General features: G+C 38.0%; 1 protein-coding gene and 1 pseudogene across 2 annotated transcripts; both read right to left on the bottom strand.

Annotated features, from left to right (window-relative positions):
• Positions 1–3,940: 3,940 nt before the first annotated feature.
• Positions 3,941–27,194, bottom strand: MKNK2 (MAPK interacting serine/threonine kinase 2). Of its 2 annotated transcripts, XM_063455886.1 has the most exons (15): positions 27,130–27,194; positions 23,528–23,738; positions 21,685–21,772; positions 20,892–20,993; positions 19,515–19,612; positions 17,750–17,829; positions 17,110–17,183; positions 16,856–16,960; positions 16,670–16,725; positions 15,912–16,007; positions 13,736–13,930; positions 13,360–13,524; positions 13,149–13,192; positions 12,565–12,860; positions 3,941–4,064 (listed from the first exon to the last, which is right to left on the bottom strand). In XM_063455886.1, the coding sequence occupies exons 2-14, from the start codon at positions 23,576–23,578 to the stop codon at positions 12,605–12,607; spliced, it is 1,410 nt and encodes a 469-aa protein (XP_063311956.1). In that variant the 5' UTR covers positions 23,579–23,738; positions 27,130–27,194; the 3' UTR covers positions 3,941–4,064; positions 12,565–12,604. The 2 variants fall into 2 exon arrangements, with proteins under 2 accessions (XP_063311956.1, XP_063311955.1); XM_063455885.1 differs by lacking the exon at positions 3,941–4,064 and having other exon boundaries at positions 12,215–12,860.
• Positions 5,223–5,392, bottom strand: LOC134613157 (U2 spliceosomal RNA; annotated as a pseudogene).
• Positions 27,195–27,685: the final 491 nt, after the last annotated feature.

Here is a 27,685-nt window from a genome sequence, read left to right as displayed (position 1 = left end):
TCTATTTTCCCCACTTCCTTATGTGCCTTGTCCAATAGAGTCCTAGGGTAGTTTTTAGCCGTGAACTGTTCTACTAACTTGTCAATCTGACTCTCGCAAGTTTCTCCACTTGTGCAGTTTCTTTTTAACCTTAACATCTGCCCTTTGGGGATGTTGTCCAGCCACGAGCCATAATGGCAGCTGTCATAAAAAATGAAACTATTAACGTCCACCTTCTTGAAGAAGGTTTCAGTACATATTTGGTTGTGGGAAATAAAAATTCGTAAATCCAAGAAATTAACCTGACTATCACTATGGTCCATAGTGAGTTGAATCCCCCATGAATTGGAGTTTAAATGTGTCAAAAAGGCTGTAAGCTCTTCTGCAGAGCCCCTCCAGATCCAGAACAGATCGTCGATGTAACGGCGATAGGTGACCAGGTTCTGCACCCAGCCATGACCACCATATATAAAGGATTCCTCCCAATATGACATAAAAAGGTTTGCATAGCTGGGTGCGAACCTAGTCCCCATCGCCGTCCCAAGGATCTGTAGGTAGAAAGAGTCCAGGAAATAAAAATAGTTATTAGTCAGAATAAGATGGATACCCTCCAAAATAAATGTCTGTTGGTCCGGGGATAAATTTGAAGCCGACAGAAAAAATTGGACGGCCTCCATACCCTTAGAATGTGGGATAATCGAATAGAGTGATGACACATCCGCCGTTACAAGGATGTCACCATCCTTCCACTCGACTTCCTCCAATATTTGGAGAATTTGACTAGTGTCCCTTAAATAGGCTCTTGTAACGGCGGATGTGTCATCAGCCTATTTAAGGGACACTAGTCAAATTCTCCAAATATTGGAGGAAGTCGAGTGGAAGGATGGTGACATCCTTGTAACGGCGGATGTGTCATCACTCTATTCGATTATCCCACATTCTAAGGGTATGGAGGCCGTCCAATTTTTTCTGTCGGCTTCAAATTTATCCCCGGACCAACAGACATTTATTTTGGAGGGTATCCATCTTATTCTGACTAATAACTATTTTTATTTCCTGGACTCTTTCTACCTACAGATCCTTGGGACGGCGATGGGGACTAGGTTCGCACCCAGCTATGCAAACCTTTTTATGTCATATTGGGAGGAATCCTTTATATATGGTGGTCATGGCTGGGTGCAGAACCTGGTCACCTATCGCCGTTACATCGACGATCTGTTCTGGATCTGGAGGGGCTCTGCAGAAGAGCTTACAGCCTTTTTGACACATTTAAACTCCAATTCATGGGGGATTCAACTCACTATGGACCATAGTGATAGTCAGGTTAATTTCTTGGATTTACGAATTTTTATTTCCCACAACCAAATATGTACTGAAACCTTCTTCAAGAAGGTGGACGTTAATAGTTTCATTTTTTATGACAGCTGCCATTATGGCTCGTGGCTGGACAACATCCCCAAAGGGCAGATGTTAAGGTTAAAAAGAAACTGCACAAGTGGAGAAACTTGCGAGAGTCAGATTGACAAGTTAGTAGAACAGTTCACGGCTAAAAACTACCCTAGGACTCTATTGGACAAGGCACATAAGGAAGTGGGGAAAATAGATAGGAAAAAGCTACTAGACAAATCAAGTAAAAAGATTGAAAATAAAAAGAATAGTAACAAGAATGAAGTTTCCCTAATTTTTGATTATTCAGGGAAGAATAAGGATTTAAAAAATATAATCAATAAATATTGGTTTGTCTTAAAAGAGGACCCCCTGTTAGACAAGATAATCTCGAAAAAACCAAGGATCATCTACAGGGGAGTACCGAGTATCAAGAACCATCTGGTAAAGAGCAGCTTTAGACAAGAAAATTTAAATAAGAACTTCCTCAATAAAGATGTGGGTTTTTTCCAATGCGGATACTGCTTGGCGTGCAGAACCACGGGAGCCACTAAGTGTGTCAAAAAAGAACTAATAGGGGGCAATACACAACAAGTATATAGTGTGAAACAACTGATAACTTGTCACACCACAAACTGTATTTATGTCCTCACATGCCCGTGCAATATGCACTATGTCGGCAAAACTACCCGGCAAGTGCACACTCGTATCGAGGAGCATGTGCGTAACATAAAAAGAGGTTTTAAGGAGCACCCCCTATCCTCCCATTTTATTCACAAACATCAGGGAGATGTTACCAAATTACAATTTATTGGGATAGAGAGAGTTGGTAGAAATTGGAGGGGTGAAAATCTAGACAATAAATTGTCGAAACAAGAAATGAGGTGGGTGTTTAAATTGAAATCGTTGTTCCCTAGGGGTTTAAATGGAGAATTTGAAATTTGTCATTTCTTGTAAATAAATTGTAATGTCATTTTTTGTAAATAAATTATAATGGCTGTTTTTTCCAACCTCTCCCCCCCCCTTTTTCAATCAGCAGGTACTCTGCAATAATGTCAGCCTGTATTTAGTATAAGAACTGTATACTTTAGAAATGAGCATAATATATCTGCACTGTCTATCTTAAGGGATATGGGAAAAGTTAAGGTTTTTCCTGCTGTCTAGAATTGATCTCTGTTGTATTGTTTGTATAGAATTTTTATCAATTACCCTCGTATAATATCCATTGTGTATACTTAAAAATATAATTTAATGAAGTAAGAAGATGTCTCTTTGATAAATCATTATGTAGAATAATTTAGATAAGGTCTATATATACATTAGAAATAATTGGGATTAACATCACTTAGATGATTCCATTTCTTATGTGACACTGAATATAACCATTTTAGTGTGGGTGCTGGAAGGGGTTAAGTCTATGAAGTTTATTAGTGTGCAATTGAATGATTGAAAAAGATCGTGTGAAACCACGCCCCCCGACCAATGAGGCGAGAGAAGGGCGGCACTATGGACTTAAAAGGAAGACTGAAACCCCATGACGTTGTCGGAAGAAGCCTGTGGAGGCGGGCGAAACGCGTCACACGGACGTCATTGGAGGGCGGACCCGGAAGCGATCACGTGACCGGACCATAACCAGGAAGCGTTTTTTCGAATACATGTGTTTTATGCTTTTATGTGGGTGACTCTGCGAGTTTGTACCCACCACATCCAAAGTAAGGGTTTTTAACCTTTTTTATACAATAAAACGAATTGTGATACTATTCAATTGGAGGTCCTGCCCTTCTTTCCTTTTACATACAGCACAACGGAATTATCAGTGGACATATCCTCCTGACTATCCTGCAGTGTGGGAATATCCCCTCTCCCAAGGAGCATTTCAAACCCAGAGCCAGGGGTGATAGGGCTCTGGGACATGTGAGTTTATTACATATAACACCTTTTCCCCATACTATTATTACCAGATGGTCTGCACCATTATTTGTTTCTTTATATTTACAGATTATTTTAGCGCGTTCTTTTTGGTAACTTTTGTTTTGCTTTTCACAATCTCTTGTGCATTGTATTTGTGAACGCTGCCATATTTTCTGCATGGGATTTTAGCGCTCACACATTGGTTATTGTAAACCTCTACATCTACCTACATATATCCTTGGTGGGGATCATACCACCCAAGCTGATAAAAGTTGCTCGTGAGTAGGTTCTATATATTTTTTTATAAAGTACTATTGTTTCAAACTGTGAGCACTATATCTTGTTTTATTCCTTCATATGCCGTCTACATTGTGAGTGTATTTTATCTTACTTTTACCCAAGACATTGTGTATATACTGGCCTACACTATTGGTGGTTTATTCTGTGTTTTATTTTATATGAGACACCAACAACAGTATTCATCATCTGCAGTAAAAGAAAAAAAATCTTCAAACGGTTCTCATCTCAAAAAAATGCTTTATTTTTTTTGTTGCTGGGACACTTTAATAGTTATATCGCAATAATTTTATATATAATATTGTACATTTATATCTATATATGATTACCTAGTATTTATTTGGCGCAGTCTGTTTTTGTTTTTGTATTGTAAAATTAATTTTTCCTTGTTCCTCTTGGGTTATTCGGGTATCCAAGTAACAGATCCTATTCTGCTGCCTTTCGAGTTGGCGCTGTATCGCCCTTCTTTTTTTCTTGTTGAATCCTTATGTCTATGAAATCAACAAACTCTGTAAAATTATGCATGCAGACGGGGACCGTTTTGTCATTTTTAAAAATTGCTGCACTGTAATATATGGTGCAAAATATTTGTTGTAATATATTTAAACTTTCCAACTAAAGTTAAATGGTCATTCAAGTAGACATTATATAAAGCAAGAAAACGCAAGTCACTTTTTTTTCACATTTTATTAAATTTTTACAAAAAACAGAATACAAAAAATATCTGATGGAATCAGGAGATCAGACAAAGTCTCCTTTTAGCTGCATCAGAAATGCCTGTTAAAATACAGTAAAGTGCTTATTTTTTTTCCAGATTTTTTTCTTTATTATTATTTTTTTTTTATATTCATCCCAGACCTCCCTCCCTCCCACCTCCCTCCCTCCCACCCCCCTCCCCAAGAAGCCAAAATAAAAAAAGAAAAATCCTTCTCCCAACATTTTCTCTTTACAGAGACTACTTTCCACAGTGCATTACAAAATAATATTGAGTATAAAACTTTGGCAGCTTCAAAGAAAAGAAAAAAAAAAAAAAAGCCATTTTATATTTTTTCATTTGTTTTTTTTTTTTTTAAACATTTTCTGAGAAGCCTAATGGATGGCAAATTCACAGTTTCAAGATTTGTACGCAATTCATATTGGACAGCTCTTTTAGAGACAATGTGGAATTTCTGCACTCTGTTCTCTATTTTATTTCTTAGATTGACATAAAAAATACAATTTGATAACCAGGATCATTTAGCAGCTTTTCACTGCCCCAAAAAAAAGCATATCTGATAAAATAACCTTATTACGGCTAGACAGAAAACTTCATTGGCTTAACGGAAAAAAAAAAAAAAAAAAATTGAAACAAATTGAAGTTTTTTTTTTTTTTTTTTTAAACAAATGACGATCATTTTTCTTTTCTTTTTTTTATTCTAGAGCTGACCTGCATTTTCCTTTGAGAAAGTTTATACATTTCAGATTTACAAGCTGCAGGTAGGACACTATTTCAACAAAGTTATTAAAAAACAAAAACAAGTAAATAATCTGCAAAGCAGGGCAAGTGCTAAAACAAGGAAACTTAACGGAGCCCATTTAACCAGCTGTCGTTCAGTTAACAAGCACTTAAATAAAAAAAAAAAAAAAACCCTGTCTGGTTTCAAAGCTTATTTTTGTGCACCGGTCCTGTAGGTACTGCAATAACAGGTTAATGTATGGAATGGACAGAACAAGCCTTTTCCATCACCCTGTTCCAAAAATCTATTTTAATACATGGTGGGACAGTAAACTGATAATATAGTTACTACCCTTGATCTAAGCCAAAAGGTTCAGAAATTATTTAAAAAAAAATAAAAAAAATATTTTAATCATTTAAAGTCACATGTGAAAAGATCGATACCAATTCTCTTCTTTAAAAGACTCAATGATTTAAAAATAACCCCCCTGTCCCCCCCCCCCCAAAAAAAAAAAAACTAAATTCCCCTCCTCCCCAGTTCCACTAGTGAGAAAGTTTTTTTAATTTGTACCTCTTTGGTGTGGCATATGGTGTTAGAGAAAAACACATACATAGTCCCTTGCCCTACCACTTTCTGATACAGGTATCTTTCGTGGTCGGATATTGACAATTGGAGCATTTTCGAGTGCAGTCCCGATGCATGTTTGCCCTAGTATTGGTTCATTCGGTGCACCTCTCACAACTGGAAGAAAATGGACCAGCACTAGAAAAGCTTTTCTCAACATAGTCCCAAGGATAGAAAAATAGTTTAACATTTCCATTTCCTCAATGATCACTAATACTTGCAGCGGTAAATCCCTACTTGAAGTGCGCAAAGTAAAAATAAAAAAAAAAATCCTTACGAAATTAAAACAACTTCCCCACACCCTATGAATATCTAGGACAAGGGGGGAATTTAAACCAAGCTCCTAAAGCAAGCTTTTATAAAAGGAGCCCTGTTAGGTCTCCAACACTTACTGGAGCCTTCTTGGGGTCATCAGAACAAAAAAAAAAAAAAAAAAAAAAAAAAACTCTAAGATCCCTGAAATCCCCATATAGTTCAACCCCCTGCAAAATAAATTTCCCCTGACCTTAACATTTGTACAGAAAGGTCTCTGCAATCAGCAGATTCAAGTGTTCTTAATATAAGACAATGTTTTCTTGCTTTCAGATATAAAAAAAATAAAAAAAAATCTAAATAATTCGTAATCAAATAAAGATATAGCAAGTACGACACCCAGAATCGCAAAAGTATATACCTCCTGCACACATATCTTCAGCTGGGAATGAAGACGACTCTGGGAAGCAAAGCAAGATGGGGGTGAATGGTAAAATTTGGTGAAATTATCCAGCATCACCCGCCAGGACAAATAATGGAATGTTTGGCTTCCAAATGTATGTCTGCACAGACACATGCAAATGATGAAACCAACATGCAAATTCAGGCGAAGACTGGAAACCCTAATACAGCCAACTGCTTGGTCTGTACGAGCACAATCAGAAAAGCCGCACACCTATATAGAAATGCATAAAACCAATAGATGTAACATTTATGCAAGGCTGCGTCTTTCAAACTCCAATGATGGCATTAGAAAAAGTATTTCCAAGCTAATGTTCCATTAACTTTCTCTTCTGATCACTTGGCAGTACATTATCTGCACTAAGGCACTTTATTTGTTTGTATCTGGTAACTTATCCCCTTAAGGACACATGACGGAACGTTTCCGTCATGCTGGCTCTTTACTTCCGAAGCGGTGTCCTTAAGAGGGTTACAGGGCCGACACAGTCAGGCTGCGTAATACAGAACACTTGCACCAAACGAAGATCACCCTGGAGGGTTATTAGACAGGAAAGGGAACCAGCTGTTAAATGGATTTAGTAAACCCTTATTGCTTTGTAACCAACGTTAATGTCACTGCCCTTAACGATTTCGGCCTCTTGGTGATAACCAAACTTCTTAAGTGAGCTTTTCTTTAGAAGTACTAAAAAAAAAAACAAAACAAAAAAAAAACCCAAAACAAAGTTTCAATTAATTCCATAAAAATCACGAAAAATTCCTTACGGACCAACAGGCTGACATAACCAAAAAAAAAAAAAAAATTCCATAAAATGTGCATGTTGTAGACATGGTCGAATGTAGACCTTCAAAATTCATAACATTGCATAAATCTGTCAGATGGACATGGCTTAAAAACGCAGCTTTAGAATATAGTCTCACTAATAGAGGGACATTTAGGTTTAAGGGACAGCAATTCATTAACACCCTCGTCACTGTAACACAGCGAGGCAGTTAAGCAGATGTGTCGTATTAAGTACGATACGGACATTAAAATGCATTTTTAGTGTATTTAATTAAGGTTAGGTTTGCCTGGACTAAAGACTTGGAATGGATATTCTTGTAAGCAATATTGTGTGATAAAATACAGATTTATGTATTTCTTTGCAGTCTGTTTAATGGAACAGAAAAAAAACCCTGCTCTTTTCAGATAACGTCTTCATTTTATTTATTTTTTAAATCAATATAGCTCAAAATTCAGGTCAGTAACAAATTTGCTACCAAAAAAGGACCAATTGGTAAACAATCTTGAGCTTTTCAAAGGGGTCATTTATAAAGGCTCTTCCAGTCATATAATTTTGAAATTTGGAAGTACATTTTAGTCTTTAGTCAGTTCTCCGGAAGAGGTCTTACAAAGGCACACTAAACACCATATCCCCTACAGATTTTTGTAGTGGTTATTGTGCCTGGAGTCTCCCAGTCCTGTCCCACAGTTAAGAGGTAATACTGGAATTAAATGGTGTGAAACTTTCCCTGGGATCCTACTTGTACTTTAGATATAATATAATTGTCCAAGTTTAGATGGAATTTAATGGCTGAGGAGAATATACACCATTTATTTTTCCTCAAGCCAAGTACAAGTGATTAAACCTGAATGATTAAAGCCTTGTGTGTTTCTGACTTTTATGCAACAAAGACACGTTCTTTTCCCAGCCCGTCACTGCCATCCCCTCATACAAATATCAAGGCATCAGTCGTATGTTGGGTCTTTACCCCATTATGTAAACCTATTGAACACTCTACGTAGGTTTGTGCGCATTCATACGGCATTACCCAAAATCCTATGTGTGCCAAAGTGGTAACACAATTTCTTGGCAATGCACATTAACATAGCTTATGACCATAAAGAGCCTGTTGGCCTCTCAATGCAGAATATTAATATTTTTTAATAGCCTGCTTATTTTCTAACCTACTTAAAACTACTTACTTGAGGACAGCCTACGGCGTATCAGATACCATCTAAATTTACTGAAAGCAGATATGCTTGAGCAAAAATAATAAAAAAACAAAACAAAAAAAAACAGTTGCTTCTATATATTTCTGCGGTTTCATTGTAGAACAGTTTATCCTAATATTTCTGTATATACAGGGCCGGCCTTAGGCATGAGTGTCCTGTGCGTACACAGAGAGGGGGCCCAGATAGTCAGAAAACGCCACAAACAAATATGCTTCCATCCATTCATTCACACGTAATGCGGCCTCAAAACGTAAACCCTGCGTGACGGATCGCTTCACGGTGATACAGGCATGCAGATTTGAGATTATGTCATTAGCGGTCAGTTGCGTGGAATTTAAGTTTTGAGGCGACACGAGAGGGACTCACGCAGCACCGATAGCATGGCCACACAACAAAAACAGGAATGTAGAAGGGTTCGAGGGAGAAACAAACCACGAGGACTGAGAGAAAGACTAGACAGGGAGGATATGATAGAAACATTTAACCCCTTAAGGACACATGACATGTGTGACATGTCATGATTCCCTTTTATTCCAGAAGTTTGGTCCTTAAGGGGTTAAATACATAAAAAAAGAATCACAGTAAAGGAGGAGACTATATTTAAAAGAAGAAAAAAAACTACCACAGCAAGACGACAGTCTTAAATTAGAGGGGCAAAAGTTTAAAAATAATATCAGGAAGTATTACTTTAATGAGAGTGTAGTGGATGCATGGGATAGCCTTCCAGCTGTAGAGGTTAACACAGTGAAGGAGTTTAAGCATGCGTGGGATAGGCATAAGGCTATCCTAACTATTAGAACTATTAGGAAAGGATCCCCAACCTTGGTAGAAAGACACAATCAAAAAATATAAAACTACGTGTGATGTACAGTTTCCACTATAAACATCAAGGGAATTGCACATCACATGCACCTGCAGATTACATATTTGAACTGTGTTTGAACTACAATTCCCAAAACCCATAAGCTTTGTTCACGATCATTGAGATTGTAGATCACATTCATAAATGTGTAGAGTTTGATGTTTACATTGCACAAGCACACAAATACCAACATGTACTCATGCATAAACACCGACATATGACACTGGATCTTTGATACATATGGTCATTGCACCCAATCAGACATTGTGCACAAACCATGTTTTGGCCTGCAGTCCTAAGGCCGGCCCTGTGTGTGAACAGATATATTTATATAGATGTTTCTTTTACGCCCCCACTACAGGTTCTTGTACTTCAATTTTCTTAAAAAATACCAATTGTTTAGAATAACAGGTATATACTTTTAAAGGCAAAATATGAACAATTCAGGGCCTAAAGACACTAAGATTACAAAAACCACCAGAATAAAACATAGCAATTTTTCTGATCATTACTCCATCAGTGCCCTAGAAATGTTCTTCTTGTAAAATAGTACTTGCCCACGCCTAGGCAAGGTTTACAAACATATTGCGCGCTGCAGTCCTAAAGGAAAGTGAGGCCAGCTTCCCAAAAAAGTTGGCCGTGTCGTCCAGACAGAACGCAACTCGTTGGGAAGTGGCTTCAGCTAAAAGAAGTGTTTCACCTCGAGTCTCAGAGGAATCATGAGACTTTAGGTGACACTGGAGTTCTTAGATGTGCCCAGACTGGAAAGGGAATATTCACTAATCCCCTGAGTTTTAGGCCCTGAGTAAAGGTGCTAAAACTTAAGAGTCCAATACACTGCATGCACTTGGCTCTTACTTGGTTAAAAGTGTTCCAGTGAATTCACTATCAATACTCTTTTAAATAGCACCACCAAATTGTGCTTTGGACACATGGAGTAGATGGAACAAAATTTATATTTTGACAGACAAGCACCTCCACATTTCCCACGGCTACGTCTCTACCGACCTCAAGGAGCACGGTAAGGATTTTATAGGCAATGCTATTTGCATGGGACTCCACGGGTCCTCTGATCATGATCTTGGCGAGTTGTAGGGGTGGGAAAACTAATGATCAACTGAGAGGCTGTTCAGTCCAACACAAGATTTCGTCACATTAGTTCTCTTTCTACTACAGCTTCAATCTCTTCAGATTGAACGGCCAGCTCTTCCCACCAACCACCAGAAAATTCCTACATTAAAACAAAGCGTTCATGTACCATTCCTGGAGAATAAACATCCACAAAGAAGAATGTAAAAAGGAGTGCATTTGCCCTAAATACCCCTACCAAATTCTTTTTTGGCTTTATTTAATAGGACACTAGCGTGGACCACCACACATCATCCCGAGCCACCTTGATTGTAACCACTTATTCCATTTGGTGTGCTAAGTTAGCCCTGCCTGCAAGGGCTGTGTACACCACATATAGACAGAAAGAACGATTCCCCAACAGCATTGCGCTCAACAAGGCATCATGAAGTTGTAGTTTCAAAATTGGGGATTTAATCTTTTGCCCACTCTTGCTGTAGACCATAGTGTAAAGCAAAGTGGTGTGCACATCATCGGCCACAGAGAAGGTTAACTGTAACATCACCAATCAATCAGCTTGTGCGTTATCAACTCAAATACCCTTGATAGAATTTATTCATGGATTGCACCGATCAAGGTCAAACAAACTGCGCACTACTCTAACACTTAAAGTTCAGGAGATAAAGGTAACACGGGACGCTTACCAGTCAGTATCCTGAACTACCCCACTATACACAATCACCTCGATCGAGGCAGTTTCAGTATGGATTCTGCAAAACTCAAATTTCTTAAATTATGCAGGATCCTTCCATATTTCCACAATAAGTAGAAATAAAATAGAATTTCAATGCTACAACTCTGGCAAATTTTCCCCTTCCAATGATCCAAAAATCCAAGTGCTAAAGGAGAAGCATGTTTCACAGTTTGCTAAAAGAGGAAAAAAACAAAACAAAATATATATCCTTTGGTGGAATATATAATAATTTTTCTTTTTAAAGGTTTCTAAAGCTGTTTTCGAGATCATTTAGATTTAAAAAAAAAAAAAAAGTATTCATACTCCAGCAAATTATGGGTAATTGGAAACCAGCCAATTGAAAACCAGTCTTGTTGCTGGGCTATCTATGAAAATGTATACACGTACATATGTAGAAACATACAGATCTCTATTTGTGTATGTATTTATATACTTAAATAAAAGTTCCAACTCAGGATAAAGTTAGGATTGTCTGGATAGCACTGATATTCTACAGGACTCCATGTATAATTGCTGAAGACCATGACCCAATTACTGACAAAGTATTTGTGTTTACCCAATTTCTGTTGCGCAGCAAGTATACAAGATTGTGTTTTTTGTTTGTTTGTTCAATATTGATTAGCCTATTCTATCCGAATACTTGGGAGTTGTATTAATGGGATGCATTTCTGAAAATTACCAGGGAGACCTGAATAACAGTGACATTATCCAAACTGTAAAATGAGTTGGGTTTCCTAACTTTATGCTACACACACACACACACACACACACGCACACACACTCACATTGGTGCTTCATCATACAGGTGGAGGCCATTTAGTCAACCTGGTGACTCACGATGATTGTAAAATGACCAGGGTAGAAAGCAGCCCTTCCGGGGTGTTATTTACAAATTATAGAACAAAGCTCCAAGATGAGTGGCAAAATGCAATCAGTCACCCTTACAAATCTGGAGAGAGGTCATTTTATCCCACTGCTTTGGACGTTAAACTTTAAAAGAGGTGCAGCACTTCCCCCCACAGAGTTCGAGAGTGGAGTACTTACCCCACTCTGGAACTCAAATGTCTAATCCAGAGCATTTATACTTTAATACATTAAAAAAAATAAAAAAAAAATAGGATTGTTTCAGCCCCACACAAAAATAAAAATAAATGATCAAAGGGCTAAGATTTTTTTGTTATTAAAAAGGATTTCTGACCAAAATATATATTTCAAAAAAATGATATATATTATATATGATTGCAATGCATTGCAGACAAATTGCAGGACTGTATGTATATTACACACATGCATATATATCATTTCAAAAAATGAAAGACTATAATGTGCTGGTGGGGTCGTGGTAGTAAATCATTTTTAACTAGAAGTAACTGCACCTCTGAAAGTTTTGAACGCACAAGTCTCGATCACTCAGGTAAACGCTGATTTGATAGGAACATCTCAACAAACTGGTTGCTGAAACCCTACAACAGAGTAAGAACGAGTATAAAAATAGGGGCCTCCCCTGTAGGCTGCCACTTGTAACCCGTCACAAACTCACATGCAAGACCATGGTGAGAATAAAGTGGGAAGGATGTAGCTTAGTCCGTGGCAATAAGAAGGGATGACAAGCTGGGAGGAGAGACACCTCCTTTGCTTCCCTGTTGTCTCCTCTTGGCCAGTTTGGATTCGGAAGGAGGGGAGAGTTGCATGGAGCAAGAGGTAGCTTTGACTACGATGGGACATGAGGTTTTGGAAGAGTCTACTCCATTCTCTTCCTCCTCTCGCTCCATCAACTGACGGTTCATTGCGATGGCTTCAGCTGCAAATGACGTCAGGTCTTTGGCACTACTGTTCCTTTATAAAGTTAAAAAAAAACAAAGAAAAAAAAAAAAAACAGATTTTTAATACACATTACATAAATCCACACAACATTCTACAAAGCGTATTAGTAGCTGTGACTAGTTTCAAGGTTCTGAACTGCTTCTCCACTAAACACGGTTCACTAATGCAGCGGACAATTTACTCATTCATCATTCAACACAGACTATGAGTTAGCTCGGACTAAAGTGCGTGAGCATATAAACCTACTTTCTGCTCTTTCAGGGATTAGTAGTATTTCGAGCAGACAGGACTATTGCTTACCTTTGTAGGATAATCGGAGTGGGGAGTGTATTATTAGGTGCACACTGTAGAAAAAGATAAAAAAACACCACAAATTACAATTTGTCAGACATCTGTTCCTCCTCCCCCCAAAACAAAACAAAACACAACTTTATTTCAGTCTCCAGCACATTTAGAAATAAGTTAGGATTTAGCACTATTGTATAGCAGCAATTGTTTTATAGAAACTTACCCCCTGCACCCATGGATGCTGTAACACCTGAGCAGCACTCAGTCTCTTCTTAGCATCCCGAAGCAGCAGTTTGGAGATGAGATCTTTGGCTCCAGAAGAGATGTGAGCCCAATCTTTTTCTGGAAACTCATACTTTCCTTCCTGGATACTGACAAAGAGCATATTCTGGGGATGGAAGAGCAAGAGAACATACAAGTCAGATATGCAGCATTTGCAAAAAGCATGTAAAGTGTTAATAAAAAAAAAAAAATAAAAAAAAAAATATATATATATATATAAATAAAATTAAGAGGTGGCCAGCCAGTAGTGACAAAGAGGGAAGACGCAATGTCTGATTGGAGTAGTTTGAAAAATATTAGGACGTCAAAATAAATACCTGACATGCAGGGCAGGCTTCACCCCTGTCCCAGCCGCAATCGCTCCCACAATGTCCAACAAATGGCGGGTATCCGCTCAACATAATGTACAAGATGACACCCAGACTCCACAAATCACAGCGTTTATCATATATGGACGCCTCTTCGTTAAATGCCTCCACCACCTCTGGTGCCATGTATTCCGCAGAGCCGCACTGCAGGAACAGAACAGATTATTATTAACATGCATGCAATGTGCAAAACACGTTGTTTACAAGGATACCTCCCCTACTGCAGTTACACACAGGCAGTGTGAAACAATATGTCATAAAAATAGCAAAGCACTGGGACATGGGATTTTCTCCATTTAGTAGAATTAGACTTTGTTTTCTCTTCATTTTCATTTTGAGAAAAGTTTTGTTGGAAAGAAAGGGTTAAGACTAAGCCTGCAGGGTCATTTTTAGATGCTGAGGTTTACAACACCACCGTCGTCTGGAAAATCCACCTCTGGGCATATGCCAGGGGACCGTTTGCTTTCTGGGAATTGGCAATGGATAGGGTAGTGGTTGTGCAAGCCTTTGGCATATTGTACAACTATTCCTTTGGGGGTATAGATAACGAGAGGTTTAGAATGTGGGTTGAATGCAAGACAAAAAAGGCAGTGGGGTGTGAAAGCAAAACACTAAACAAGATACATCTGGCAAGACTCAAGAGTGACATTCAGTTCTAAACACAAAATCTCCTCCACGCTTGAAAACAACAGCGATTTATGTCATCAGAAGACAGATTGGGCTTATACTGCTGTACTGAAGGACCATATGAAGCCTTACAAATGCAGGAGCAAGGCTATTTTTAATACAGGTAAATGCACTACATGTTTCTGCAATAAAGTAACCATTACATTTAGTTTTAAAGGGATACTCCGGGCACCAATACAACTTTAATGCATTTGATAGATTCTGGCCTCATTAATATGCGGTATTTTTTTGCATGCTCAAATCTCTAGTCTTTGCACAAAATAAATAAAGGTTTTGCAAAATTCTGCACAATAGCCTGCCTCCTCAGCCACGCCCCCTCATGCCAGAAAGTCTTCCTTATCAAATGTACACATACAGTGTTAGCCCAAACAGCACAGAGTGAGACGATTTTAATACACAACCTGGCTGCAGGCAGTCAGAGAAACTGCAAACAAGTAGTGATATCCCTAGTACAGGACTCCCTGGGTGTCCTCTCTTTCTAATGCATGCTGTTTTGTTATTTAAATAATTTAATACTGTCAGTGGCTGAGCTGTGTGAATACCTAAGATAAGGAAGGTTTTTTTGGAGTGAGGGGGCAAGGCTAAAGAGACAGACTTCTAGTGCAGCATTCTGCAAAACATTTATTTATTTTATGCAAAAACTATAAAGATTTGAGCATGCAAATTTTTTTTTAAAAAATATAGCTTATTAATTAGGCCAAAACCTATCGCATGCATTAAAGTAGTATTGATGCCCGGAATGTACCTTTAAGATATACATTTTTTTTTTTTTTTTTAACGAAAGGACTTTTATCCAGGGCAGAGAATATGCATGCACGAAAAATGAATAATTGTCATGCAGAGTCATCTGGGAAGCCGAGAGAATTGAGAAGGCGAAAGTAAATTGTAGGCCACAAAAGCAAAGCAAAATGTAAAAATTCACGGTCAAAGTTAGCTTTTCACAAGAAGGTCCCTGTCCCAGTTTTAACTTGTAGCAAATGCAAAGTAGACCCAGCATTCACTAAATCCCAAAACAGCAAATGGATTTGGAACCCCACAAGCAACATATTTACTATATCTATATTGGAAGAACTACTGCGCATGAGTATCAGATCTCCCCCATCGACTGACATTGGCGGGGGAGGAGCGTGTGGGCGGGCCTGGGTTAGTGACATATGGGGTTATTAACCCCTTCTGCACCACAGGGGGAAATGGAGGGGGGGGGGGGCTTTGAGGGGGAAGCTATAGTGCCAGGCAAAGGAGTTTGTTTTCCTGGCAATATAGTTTCCCTTTAAATAGAATGTTTGGTGGATTGAATACATACAGGATGGGCACATACAAAAACTCCTCTTTAAAGTGGCATCCTCAAATATCACAAGTGTGTGTTTTTAAAGAGAAGTTCATTTTGAGTATGCATCAGTTTCCCACTGTCCCTTGAATAAACACAGTCGACTCTTACCGGGGTGAGCAGTTCTGGAGTGGATATTGGGGAGCAATCACTGTTTAGTTTGATCCCACTTCCAAGATCAAAATCACAGATCTTTACTGGAGATACCTAAAAAAACATCAAAGTAGGACAGGGTTGGCAAATGAGGCTCGTCTGTCTGTTAATGCAAATCTGGTGCTTACTGAATTGCTGAACATAGTTTACTGATGTTTAATTATCTTTAGAATATCACATCAGAACAAGCATACAAGAAGTAAAGTAACAGATACAGTTTAAATTGTAACACTAATGTAGATGAAAATAAAATTACCGTGATAGCATGTGGTTCATTATCAATCAATAAATACACTCCCTCCTTATATAACTGGCACGCAAAACACAACTCTGGCCTGTACAAGCACTATTGTTAAATGTGTGGGAATACTCCTTTTTGTATAAATCTGACTTTTGTTTATGCACTTAGATTCCTTATTGTTGGGAGTCAAATAAAAATACCAAAAAAAAAAAAAAAAATGTCATGTTCTAGTGAACAGTCATTTAATGATCCTACATCCTTCATCTCTAATGACTAATTACTAGAGACTGCATAGCCAGGACTAACACAATAACAGCCACAGAATCAAATGACACAAACTCCACCAATAGGAACACAGTGGGGAAAAATAACATTAAAATAAAATAGCAGACATGCCAGGTGACACGAGAATCTGTCTCAGAGAGGATGCTCATATACACGCAACCTTAATTTACAAACACAGACATTGACTCACTTGGTGTGGACTTTCACAAAGAATGTTTTCAGGTTTCAAGTCTCTGTGTGCTATACCTGAAAAGAGAAAAAAATAAAAAATAATTTTTTTTAGAAATGGTCTCTAGTCAGCCCAAGCAGAACATTTAACCTTGATTTCTGAAACATACAGACTAAAGAAAATATTTTCAATAAATCAAAAACCTACCTTTGTTGTGCAAATAATCAAGCGCTCCAGCAATATCTCGAACCACAAAACTAGCCTCTCGCTCGTTGAAATGCCTACGTCGGTGAATGTGGTTCAATATGGAACCTGTGGGCAACAAGCATAGGGTTATGGTGGTCTGAGAGTAAACCAAGCCATTATACAGTCTGAGAGCCAAATCCATAATCTAATCTAGAGAGATGTACATTCAAAAACAGATGGGACACCAACATAAAACAAATAAAAACACAACTTACCACCACACATCTTCTCAAACACCAAGTAGAATCTCTCCTCTTCTTCAAAGAATTCAATGAGTTCAAGGACATTGCTACAGGAATGACAAGAAAACAAAAAATAAGAAATGAAGATGAGAACAGAACAACTTACAACATAGGAATTATCAGTAGAACATACGATAGAGGGATATATTTGATCGTTTTGCGAATGGTTAGATGGACATAAATAAGAATGTTCGCCTGCAGTCATAAATAGCACACTTTTGGAAATCCAGCTATTCAACTCAAACCCCCGTGGTCATTTTGAACTACAACAAAGTTTGATGATGATGATTTGAGGAATTATGCCTGATCTGTAAGGATTGTTAGATTTTACCATACTTAGGTATTAATTAAAAAAGTAAAACTTTATATGGTGAAGACCATTATATATGGTCATATATTTGTTTTTACTAAAAGCTAGGAGGTTAACAGCTATATTATTATTATGGTATTTATATAGCGATAACTTACTCCGTGTTTAAAATTACTTTGTTTGCGTGATATGTACTTTGATGTACAGAGTCTGGAATAAGATATATATTTTTTTTATTACATCGCTCTCATTAAAGCAGCCTCCAACATTATAGCGATTGCAATTATAAATCTGTGTACTCACCTGTGCCCTTGACATTGGTACAGCATCTCCACTTCCCTAAACACTCTATTTCGGCTGTGACCAGGCCTCTTCTCAATTATCTGAAACAGATTCAAATCTTAAAATAAATATCCAAAATGTTAATGTGTAACCTTAAACTGAATATATCACGTCACTCTTGGCAGTAAAGGATTGTGATATACAAGCTTCTGCTAGGCACTGGTGATGTCCCCACCCCCCCACCCCCAGTTTAAATCAGAAGCCAAAAGATGAGATTTTGCCACCATGAAAAAGCCAACAAGAGTTCACCTCTGCAAGGACACATTTTATGTCATAGTTATTCAGTAGAATTAAAAAAAATATATCCTTACTTAACATCAATATAAAATTACATTTCTCCATAATGTGTGTCTTTACTTCTGGATTTTAGCCCTAGAGAGCTATGCTCGGCACCCTGCAGCAGAATGAAATGATGGCAAATGTTTGACTATAGCTGAAAGCAGTGATCTGGTTAATAGACTTGCATCCTGCAGTCTGCCCATTGTTATAACAGATGGGGAACATAAAGGGGGAATGCAGAATTCCAGAACACAAGGCTGTCTACATCAGTCTATTTAATGGAAAACCCTCACTTCAGAATTGAATTCCAAAAGCTAATTTAACTGAAAAGGGGTGAGGTATGCCATCTAATCAACATTAAAGGGACACTAAAGTCACCAGAACAACTACAGCTTATTGAATTTGTTCTGGTGAGTAGAATCATTACCTTCAGGCTTTTTGATGTAAACACTGTCTTTTCAGAGAAAATGCAGTGTTTACATTACAGCCTAGAGATACCTCCATTGGCCACTCCTTCTATGGCTACTAGAGGTGCCTTCTGGGCAGTTCTACACACTGTGCATCACTGCCTTTCAGTGTCTCCATCCTCTGCACGGAGACACTAAACTTTCCTCATAGAGATGCGTTGATTTAGTTCATCTCTATGAGGAGATGCTGATTGGCCAGGGCGGTGTTTGACTTGTGCTGGCTCTGCCCCTGATCGGCCTCCTTGACAGCCTCGGCCAATCCTATGGGAAAGTATTGTGATTGGCCCAGAAAAGCACTTCTGATGATGTCAGCCAAGCAGACAGATAAGGGGCAGAGGCAGCAGCTGCAGACTTGCATACAAGTAAGATTTTACTATATTTAGGGAGGCAAGGTGGGACTAGATGGAGTTTTGAACAATATAGGGTCAGGAATACAGGTTTGTCTTTCTGACCCTATAGTGTTCCTTTACATTTTTACAAATTAAAATTATCCTTGTAAATCACAAAAAAAAAAAAGTAATAAAATGTAGTAATCTACAATCCAGTTTTTCAAGTACTCTTTAGGGAGTTGTAGTGAGTGAATGAGTTGCAAGTTTAATCAGAGTCCACACACAGGGTACGGTCTCCTGGATACAATTTGACAGCTGTACTAAGCTTTTTTTTACATATGATCACTCAGTCAAGCTTGCCTCTCGAGTCAGCATCTAAATAAGGTACCATGCGTGTATTTAGCATGATGTCAGCAGAGGTAAAGACAGCACAAGGCTCTTTATTCTGAACCCAAGCCAAAACCAGTGGAGCACACTCATTACTGGTATTCAATATCCGCAGATTCAAAATAGAAATCAGGCTACGCAGACCAGGATTTCCTGGTCATTGTTTCAAGTGATTAAATGACCATTTCATATGTAAACAAAGGAATTTTGTTTTTTAAAAAGGAAGGGAGGAGCCGTCTAATAACAAAGCAAACAGCAGCTCACCTTTACTGCATATTCCTTGTTGGTAATTAGGTTAATGCAGCTCTGGACTCTGGCATAAGCACCTTCACCAAGAACTTCATCCTGCAGTTGGTACATATCTGTACAGAACACAAAGTATCCTCATTACCAAAAAGTAGAATTGTGCAGCCACTTCAAATATTGGACAGACTGTCACCCAACCCTGAAAAAGTAGTATTTCATAATAACAGAATCTCTATGAAACACTCATTTTGACGGTGTTGGAATTTCACTGGATCTTTGTATATTTCTTAGACATTTGGGCAGAGCTACAGTGTCAATCCCAACAGCCGTGACACCAGTGCAGGGAATAGGCTCTGTCTAGGTGGATCCCTCGGTCTCCTCCATAGACCTCAATACTGTAATCCCAGGCAAGCGCAAGACTACAGCAGTGATATTGGCTACTGGCCCTGAAGAGCCAGGAGCTGAAGAGGACCGGTTGGAGGAAGATGCAAGGGAAAGATTCAGGTAAGTAAATCTGACCTCTACCTGCCCCGCACCAGCCACCGGACCACCAGTGGCAATGTCACCTTTGGGAGTCTTCGCAAATTCGTCAAAGTCTCCAGACGGTGACAGCGCCGCTTTAAGGCATGCTAAATGGGGGGAAGCCTGGGAATAAGATCTGCATTCTTTCAACTTTCCTGTTTGGGGATTCTCGGAGAATGCTACTTTATACCTAAAAGTCAAACTGTCATTAGTAAGACGTTAATTGGCTGTGCGGTTTATTTTTGAAAAACATTAATATACATTATAATCACTAGTGTTGTTTTTAGGGTTCATGCACTGCCAGGCACTGTATGCCAATGAGTGGCACTGCTAAAGGAATGCCCAAGTGCTCATAACACTTTTTTTATAGATGCCAAAACATACCCTTAGGCATCAAAGTCACATAAAACACTGACATGCAATGGAGGTAAGTGCGTATTCTTTTTTCAACTTAACCTCTACTGCCATGTTCACAAGTGCGCAATAGCCTCCCAACGCTTTCCTATGGGGAAGTATTGGATTGGCTGACATAGTCAAGTTTGATAATCTCAACCACAAAGGCGGGGCAAGACGCGGTGAAAAAAAAAACCGCGCGGCATGGGATTCAAGGCAAGTTAAAAAAAAAAACGCCTTTTTAAAGGCAGGCGAGGGGGCCAGGGCATTTTATTAGTGATATTTACCACTATAGTGTCAGGAATACATGTTTGTATTTCTGAGTGTTCCATAGTGTTCCTTTAACTCAAGCTTTGACTATAGCAAATGTAAGTATAAGTCACAGCTTTAATACCTGACTTGCTAGAACACTGGTGTCCGATTTGAAAATCCCCATGTATGCAGTGCAGACGCTTAAGGACGTGAAAAACAAATTCTCACCTTCAAATCGTCCAGAGAAACTGTCTGTTGCCCTGCATCGCTTTTTTTTCTTTGTTCTTTTCTTGGCATCAGGAATGTCGATCGGGGAACTCGATGGCATATCTGATGCAATCGAAAAAAAAAAAAAGACACAAAACCAGAATGTTCAATGTTCATTTTCCCGCATGATTCCACATTTCAAGACACTGTCCATTTAAATGTTTTTTGCTTACGGTACCCTACATAAGCAGTGCGCGGTGGCCATGACACTGTTTGATCATTATTATAGTAAACAGAACTTTCCAGTCCAATACTAGCTGTATCTAATACAGACATTATTCCATTATTTAGCTATTAGTGGCCTGGCACTATCAAAATCATGCTAATAGAAGACATTCTATGATAAATCACATTCATTTAGTATGGGCAATCGACACAAACATTGCACAGAGACAAGGAAAAACAAAATCACCACAATATTATACACACACTTTAGTGGGTTATTTAATGCAGACGATGCTTGTAGGGACTACTCAAAACTAATTCTCAATTGTGGCACTATACGGTTACATTCCTACATGGCTTAGTAACAAAGGAAGCCATTGTGGGGACATATAGAAACAAATGTTGTAGGGTTGTGTTCTCTGTACAGTGAAACTCGGTGGGGGATTGGGGGGGATGGAGGGGGAGGTCAGGAAGTTGTCTTGATAACTGCGTCTAACACTCGTAGAGCAATGCTACAATGGAAGGTGCTCGATGTTGCAGACTTGAAATTCTAACAACTTACAATAGTTTAAAATGCAATGTTATTTACCAGGGCGTGTGGAGCAGTCGAAATTAAATACAGTCGCCATGTTTCTGGATCCCATCCCATAATCCACCATCTCAAAAGGGTTTTGACCCTGAAGTTGAAAGATAAACAAAATGTTTTAAAATGCACAGTTTGAACATACAAACCATCTACTATTTATTTGTACAGAAAGCAAACACAGGACGTTGAAATGCCTATTACGGCAGAGCACGAAGGCTTAGAATTACATTTTGTCAACAAATCATGTTTAGGTGTGTTCCCCCTAAGAATTTAAAAGGACTATATATATATTAAAGTGGAAGCTACACTTTAAGCAAAATATTTATTGATGTACTGCAGATTTTGATTTGTGTCGTTTTATTAGTTAGAGATTTAGCATGGAATCGGAAATAAATAATTGTGACTTTGCACGAAACCTTTCAACAGAAATTAAAATTAAAAAAATATTTTTTGTACGTTCGGTTATACGGTTATAGAACAGGGTTTGACATGACAATGTAATATTTCAACAAGGAATTTTAAAAACAAAATTGTGCACATCTCATCGGAGATAAATCCTTGAAAAATACAAGTAATGTTTCTAGATTATTCAGTGCATTGTGGCAGCATTTGGGGTTAATGAAAATATGCTTCGGAATAGGACCATCCTCTGTGTACAGCGCCGCCCCCCTACGTATGATCTGCCTGGCAACAAGTCTTATTTTAAAGTGTGGGAGGGTGTCTCGGATGGAAGTCACAGGGAAGGCGTGATCTAATGCAGACATAAAATACACACAGATCAGGAACAAAAGGGGATTTTGAAGGCGGGGATTTTATACTGCCCCAGAGGGCGCTGGACGTCATTGGATGTTGGTGGTTAGCTCCCTTGCAGAAATGCTTCACACATTTCAAATCCACAGAATCATATAGTTAACCCATCTTGTGCTAGGGACTGCAAAGCCACCGATTCCAGTTACAGGATTTAACCCCTGTATTACTGCATTTGCATCAATACATAGGCATTTCGCATTGATAAACATCCCTCTTTTCTCAAACTTTGCGTTGATACGCTCGTCATAATAAATTGGGGGTGACACCGGTGGGCCTTGGTTCTGTTTGCCTGCTGTTTTGTATTTTGTTTAAGATTCAACACAGAAAGGGCATTTTTTGCTGGAGTTGCATATTTTAACATGCTTATAAGATATCGAAGGTAAATATAGTCTACTTTTTACATTGACCTATTTTTAAAGCAAATTTACATCTTTTTGCTACACCAATAACAATATATAAATAATAATAAAAAAACTAAGAACGTATATTATTAGTGTGACATTCCCCCTTTCAGTTTTATAGCTGTTTTCCTTGTTCATGAAGAAGCAAATGTAAAATTATATGGGTATTGAAGGAAGGCAACAAAACTTTTTGCAAAGTAGCAAGCCCACTAAAGACAAAAAAAAAATGTAAATAAAAATAAAAAAAAAATACAAAATGACCCCATAGAGAGCAGTACACCCATTTAACACTGTGTAAAAGTATCCTTAGCCCAAATGAATAGCAGCACCACCCCCCATAGCCATTCCATCCTACAATTTACCATTTGTGACCAGTGCAATTAGTGACAAATAGCAGAGACAACTGGTTTGATGCAGTCAATAGTCCCATTCAAAGCTACTAATTTACTACGGACATAGATGTATAGACACTGCAAACACAGTTTAATATAATATAGATATATCGCTACATTTATTTTACATTAGTCTATCAAAACAGGCTGCGCATTTTCTATGGGTAAATTTTATCCCTAAAAAAACAATGAGGAATTTTACGAAAAGCAAATCAAGTTGAAAGTGGTAAAATAACTCCTCACCTTAAAGGAACGGTGAAATCCTTTCATCTCTAGACTTTTCTTCTGTACCATGTTGACCAAAAAAATTAGAAAGTGTAATCCCAAAATGCAAAAAAAAAAATGCAAAAAGATGGGGCGAATGTCAAAAATGGATGACTGTAAATTTAGGGGAGATGAGTGAAGAATAAAATAATTTGGGAGAGCCGAGATCCCAGATTGCTGGAAAGAAACCCTGTGTGAAAGAAAATGTGCATGAGTTCAACATTTTACATCAACTCAGTAGAACAAACTTTATTTAGCTATTAAACATTGTACAGCGCTACGGAACTTGTTGGCGCCTTATAAATAATAATAATGTCCAGGCTTAGATCTCTTTTCCTAGTTTGTAAAATTCAACACATTCTCCTCGTCCAGAAACATTTTTTTTAGAAGAAAAGCAAAAACCTGTGGGCTATAGTTAATTGTGATGAGGGCCCAGAGCAAACCCCTACTGTGCTTCACTTTTACAGTCCTCAAAACATTAATTAGCAAGTCAGCTATTTTTTTTTTTTTTTGGCACTGCAATGGTTATACGACTGTATAACTGGGAAAACGACGCCTCCCCTTTCATTCCAAGAAACCGCGTTACAGTTGGAAAACTGAGACGACATGGGGGAGGGACTGGAAAATTAAAGTGGAAAATTTCAAAATCTTAAATTTTATGTTTCTTATGTTCTCCATGTGTACATCGAGTTAATAAGAAAATAAAGAGTTGATTTTTCTTCTACACTCGCCACTGTAAGCATTTAAACCAATAAAATGCTGCATGTTCAATATTTTGGAACAAATATTCCACACCATAACAAAATCAAAAAAATAAATACATCACAATTTAAATATGTTACAAACAATAACCACAAAATAAATATAACAACAACTTATAAACTAGTACTAACACCATCATTTCTCACGTACATCAAAGTAAGACAATGCTAAAGTAAAATAAAATAATTGTGAACCTCACAACTTTGATGGGGCATCAAATTAAATATATGTTTACTTCAGCAATGCCCAACAATACCAGGTCTCTAAATATTAACCACAGAAACATCTGAGCACTACAAAAGGAGTAGTTAACACTCAAATGGGGTCATTTTTTTCACAAAGAGACGAAAACAGAGATTTGAGCACCATTACAAAAATATTTTAGAACAAACCTTATAATTCCACAACAAACATGATTTACAAAGAGTCACATTAAAATCAAACATTAAGGGACTTATTGCCCTTTCAAGTAATATTTCGCAAAACAATATACCGGTATTTTTCCGCCCTGTATTTTAAATTAAAGACCCCAGCAAAGTCTATGGGGTTGAGTGAAACATTTCACATTTGGAGTTTAAGAGCACATGGAGCAGATAGTTTAAGTAAATCAACTACATTGCAACTGTTGGGTAGTTGGGAAATGTACTACGATTCCAACCAAGGGGTTGTACAAAAAAAAAAAAAAAAAAACTCAGATCTCAAACAAATTTTGTTCACAAATTCACAATAGCACTCCAATGTACACAACAATCACCAACATCAAAAAAAAAAACACACAGAGCTCAGATACGTAAGCTATCAGTTAGAAGATATTGCCAAGTACTGAGGAATGCGTGCACATTAAGTGTTGTTGACATTGTATGTACTATTGCCTGTCCCAGATAAATCCAAGGTGTGGAACCCACACAAATGCCTTGTTTTATCAGTACAGTGTTTAAGACTTAACAGTCCTTTGAATAAATCATTTATAAGGGCGTCAAACGTCTACATAATAAGATGATGATTAACGTGGGGCATTGTTTTCTCTTTCAAATTTTTCCCCAACTATAAATATCATTACTGTTCCCAACAGGTCGTTGGGAAATATTTAAACGCAATATAATAATAATAATATGGAATTATAGTCTTTTGTAATTTTTTCCACACCTACCACTTTGAATAGTTACAAAATCTCCCCAAAAATATAGGAAATGGATTACAGCACATTTTGTGACATGCGCAGAGATATTATACTTTGACTCTGGACCTTCTGTGGCTAACTAATCATCCATTTGTCTCAAAGCTTGTCTCGGAGGCCTGGCACCAGAGCAACTACAATGATTTATATTCCATTTATAAGCAATTGTGAGAGTATTACGAACAGTAGCAAAAGTAATATACATTAAAAGGACGTTCACATTTTCTTTATTTTAACTACTTGAAAACCCTTACATTTTATTAAAGGCATCTGCCTGACAATTTATTAAAAATTACAAAAAAAACTAAAAGGGGGGGGGGGGGGAAGGAAAAAGATAAACCTTGTCCTTAATTTTGAGGTGTTGCTTAATATTCCATAATGTTAACAAACATACTGATCAACCAGGCTGTCCCATAACTAGTTCACGTTCAGCAAGTCATACCCAGAAAGCTCAGGTAGGCCTCATACCCATGCTTGGACTAGATTGCAAAATACGATAACATTCAATACGATTTCTAGAAGCTATGGGACTGTTCAAATACAAATTTTCCACCAGTCTAACAGCTTTCGGTTATCGAGTGATAAAAAAATAAATAACTGTACAGGAAAAAAACATTCCTTGATCAGATGTCATGTAGGAAGTAAACCATGTTGTATTTGATTTGCAGTAGAACAGGAGATTGCTGTATAAAAACAAATTGAGGAAGTATCTAGCTGTTTTTTTATGCATATTCATAAACCAGCTTCGAAAACACACACCCCCTCTTCCATGACACCCAATTTAAGATTTCTGATTTGAAGGCAAGATAAACAGAACAAGCCATCAACAACAGCCACACTACAATGACCTCATATACTGCATTAGCAAAGGAATAGAATAGAACAGACAAAGTCTCTGAACAAGACACATAACAGACATCCCAAAGCGTCAAGGCTGCCCAAAATTGATTGCACATCTAATCCTTGGGGTCATAAGCCTATCTGTTGCAGTCATTACTGAATACAATAAGGCACCTCTAACCCTTCAAGTTCAAAATCTCAATACATTAAAATGTAACAAGCAAACATGCATTATCCTTCTAAACAAAGTTCAAATTGTAGAATAGATATCTATGTACACAGATTACGTAGAGGGTAGTTTTAAGGGACCTTGTACATTATTTTACACACAAAAGAAAAATCATGAACTGTATTTTTAGACATTATGTGCAAATGAATGCATCGAGAAAAATCAGAATAAAAAATAAATAAATTATGCAAGCATTAATTCACGGCGCAGAGTTTTGATTCTAATAAATCACACAAAACGAATTAGAACTATATTAATTTCAAATAATAAACTTTATTTCAGATTAATGTTTATTTTAATACCAGAATCTATATTGCTGCACTCACAGCTAACTGTATCAAAACATGATTAAATTCTCTCAAATAAAATGATCTAGATTCCAATGCATCCAGGATATAACCCTACATTGTTCTTGACAAGAACATACTACAAAAGATCAGTCCACACTCCTGTAGATTGCAAGCTTTGCAGCCCAATCTCATCACAAAGACTCACAGCAGCAAAAACAAAAGATCTCCTATGGACCTGGGGCCAATATATCACTCAGGCGCCGACCATCCTCTGGCTACTTACCTGAAGGGCTCTGCAGTGAACACTGCTCTCAGCCTCTGAGACACCTACAGCTGTTTACATGAGAGGGCTGGCGCTGCACGCAGTTTCAGAGCCTTTTATAGCATCCTCTCAGTGGAGGCGTGCTCTGCTCTCACATGATGGCAGAGGCAGAGCTTTGTGCTGACAGGATAGAGAGCACCCATTGCTCACATGATGACAAGGCCTTCCCCCCTTTAGGACGTGCAACTAATCACTGGCTTAGTCTGAATGCTGTTCCTAGACCAGTTCCAACCAACTTTTTTAGCCATTCCTCCCCTTTACTGACTTCAAAACACATTGCATCACACAGCACAGCAGTTTACAGCAGTTCAGATTGCTCTGCATTCCTGCTACGCTCTGCATTGCAATGCATGGGGAAATGGAGCCCTGTTAGTGTAGCTGGTTCCTCACTAGCAGAACACAAACATTCTATGGCAGAACACAAACATTCTAAGGCAGAACACAAACATTCTATGGGTAGAACGTTCAGTATTCCCCCACACAGAGCAGCATTCTCAGCTGTTTAGGAGGAAGGGAT

Source organism: Pelobates fuscus, chromosome 5 (genome assembly GCF_036172605.1).
Source record: "Pelobates fuscus isolate aPelFus1 chromosome 5, aPelFus1.pri, whole genome shotgun sequence".
NCBI classification, from domain to species: Eukaryota; Metazoa; Chordata; class Amphibia; order Anura; family Pelobatidae; genus Pelobates; species Pelobates fuscus.
This window is presented reverse-complemented; position numbering and strand designations above follow the sequence as displayed.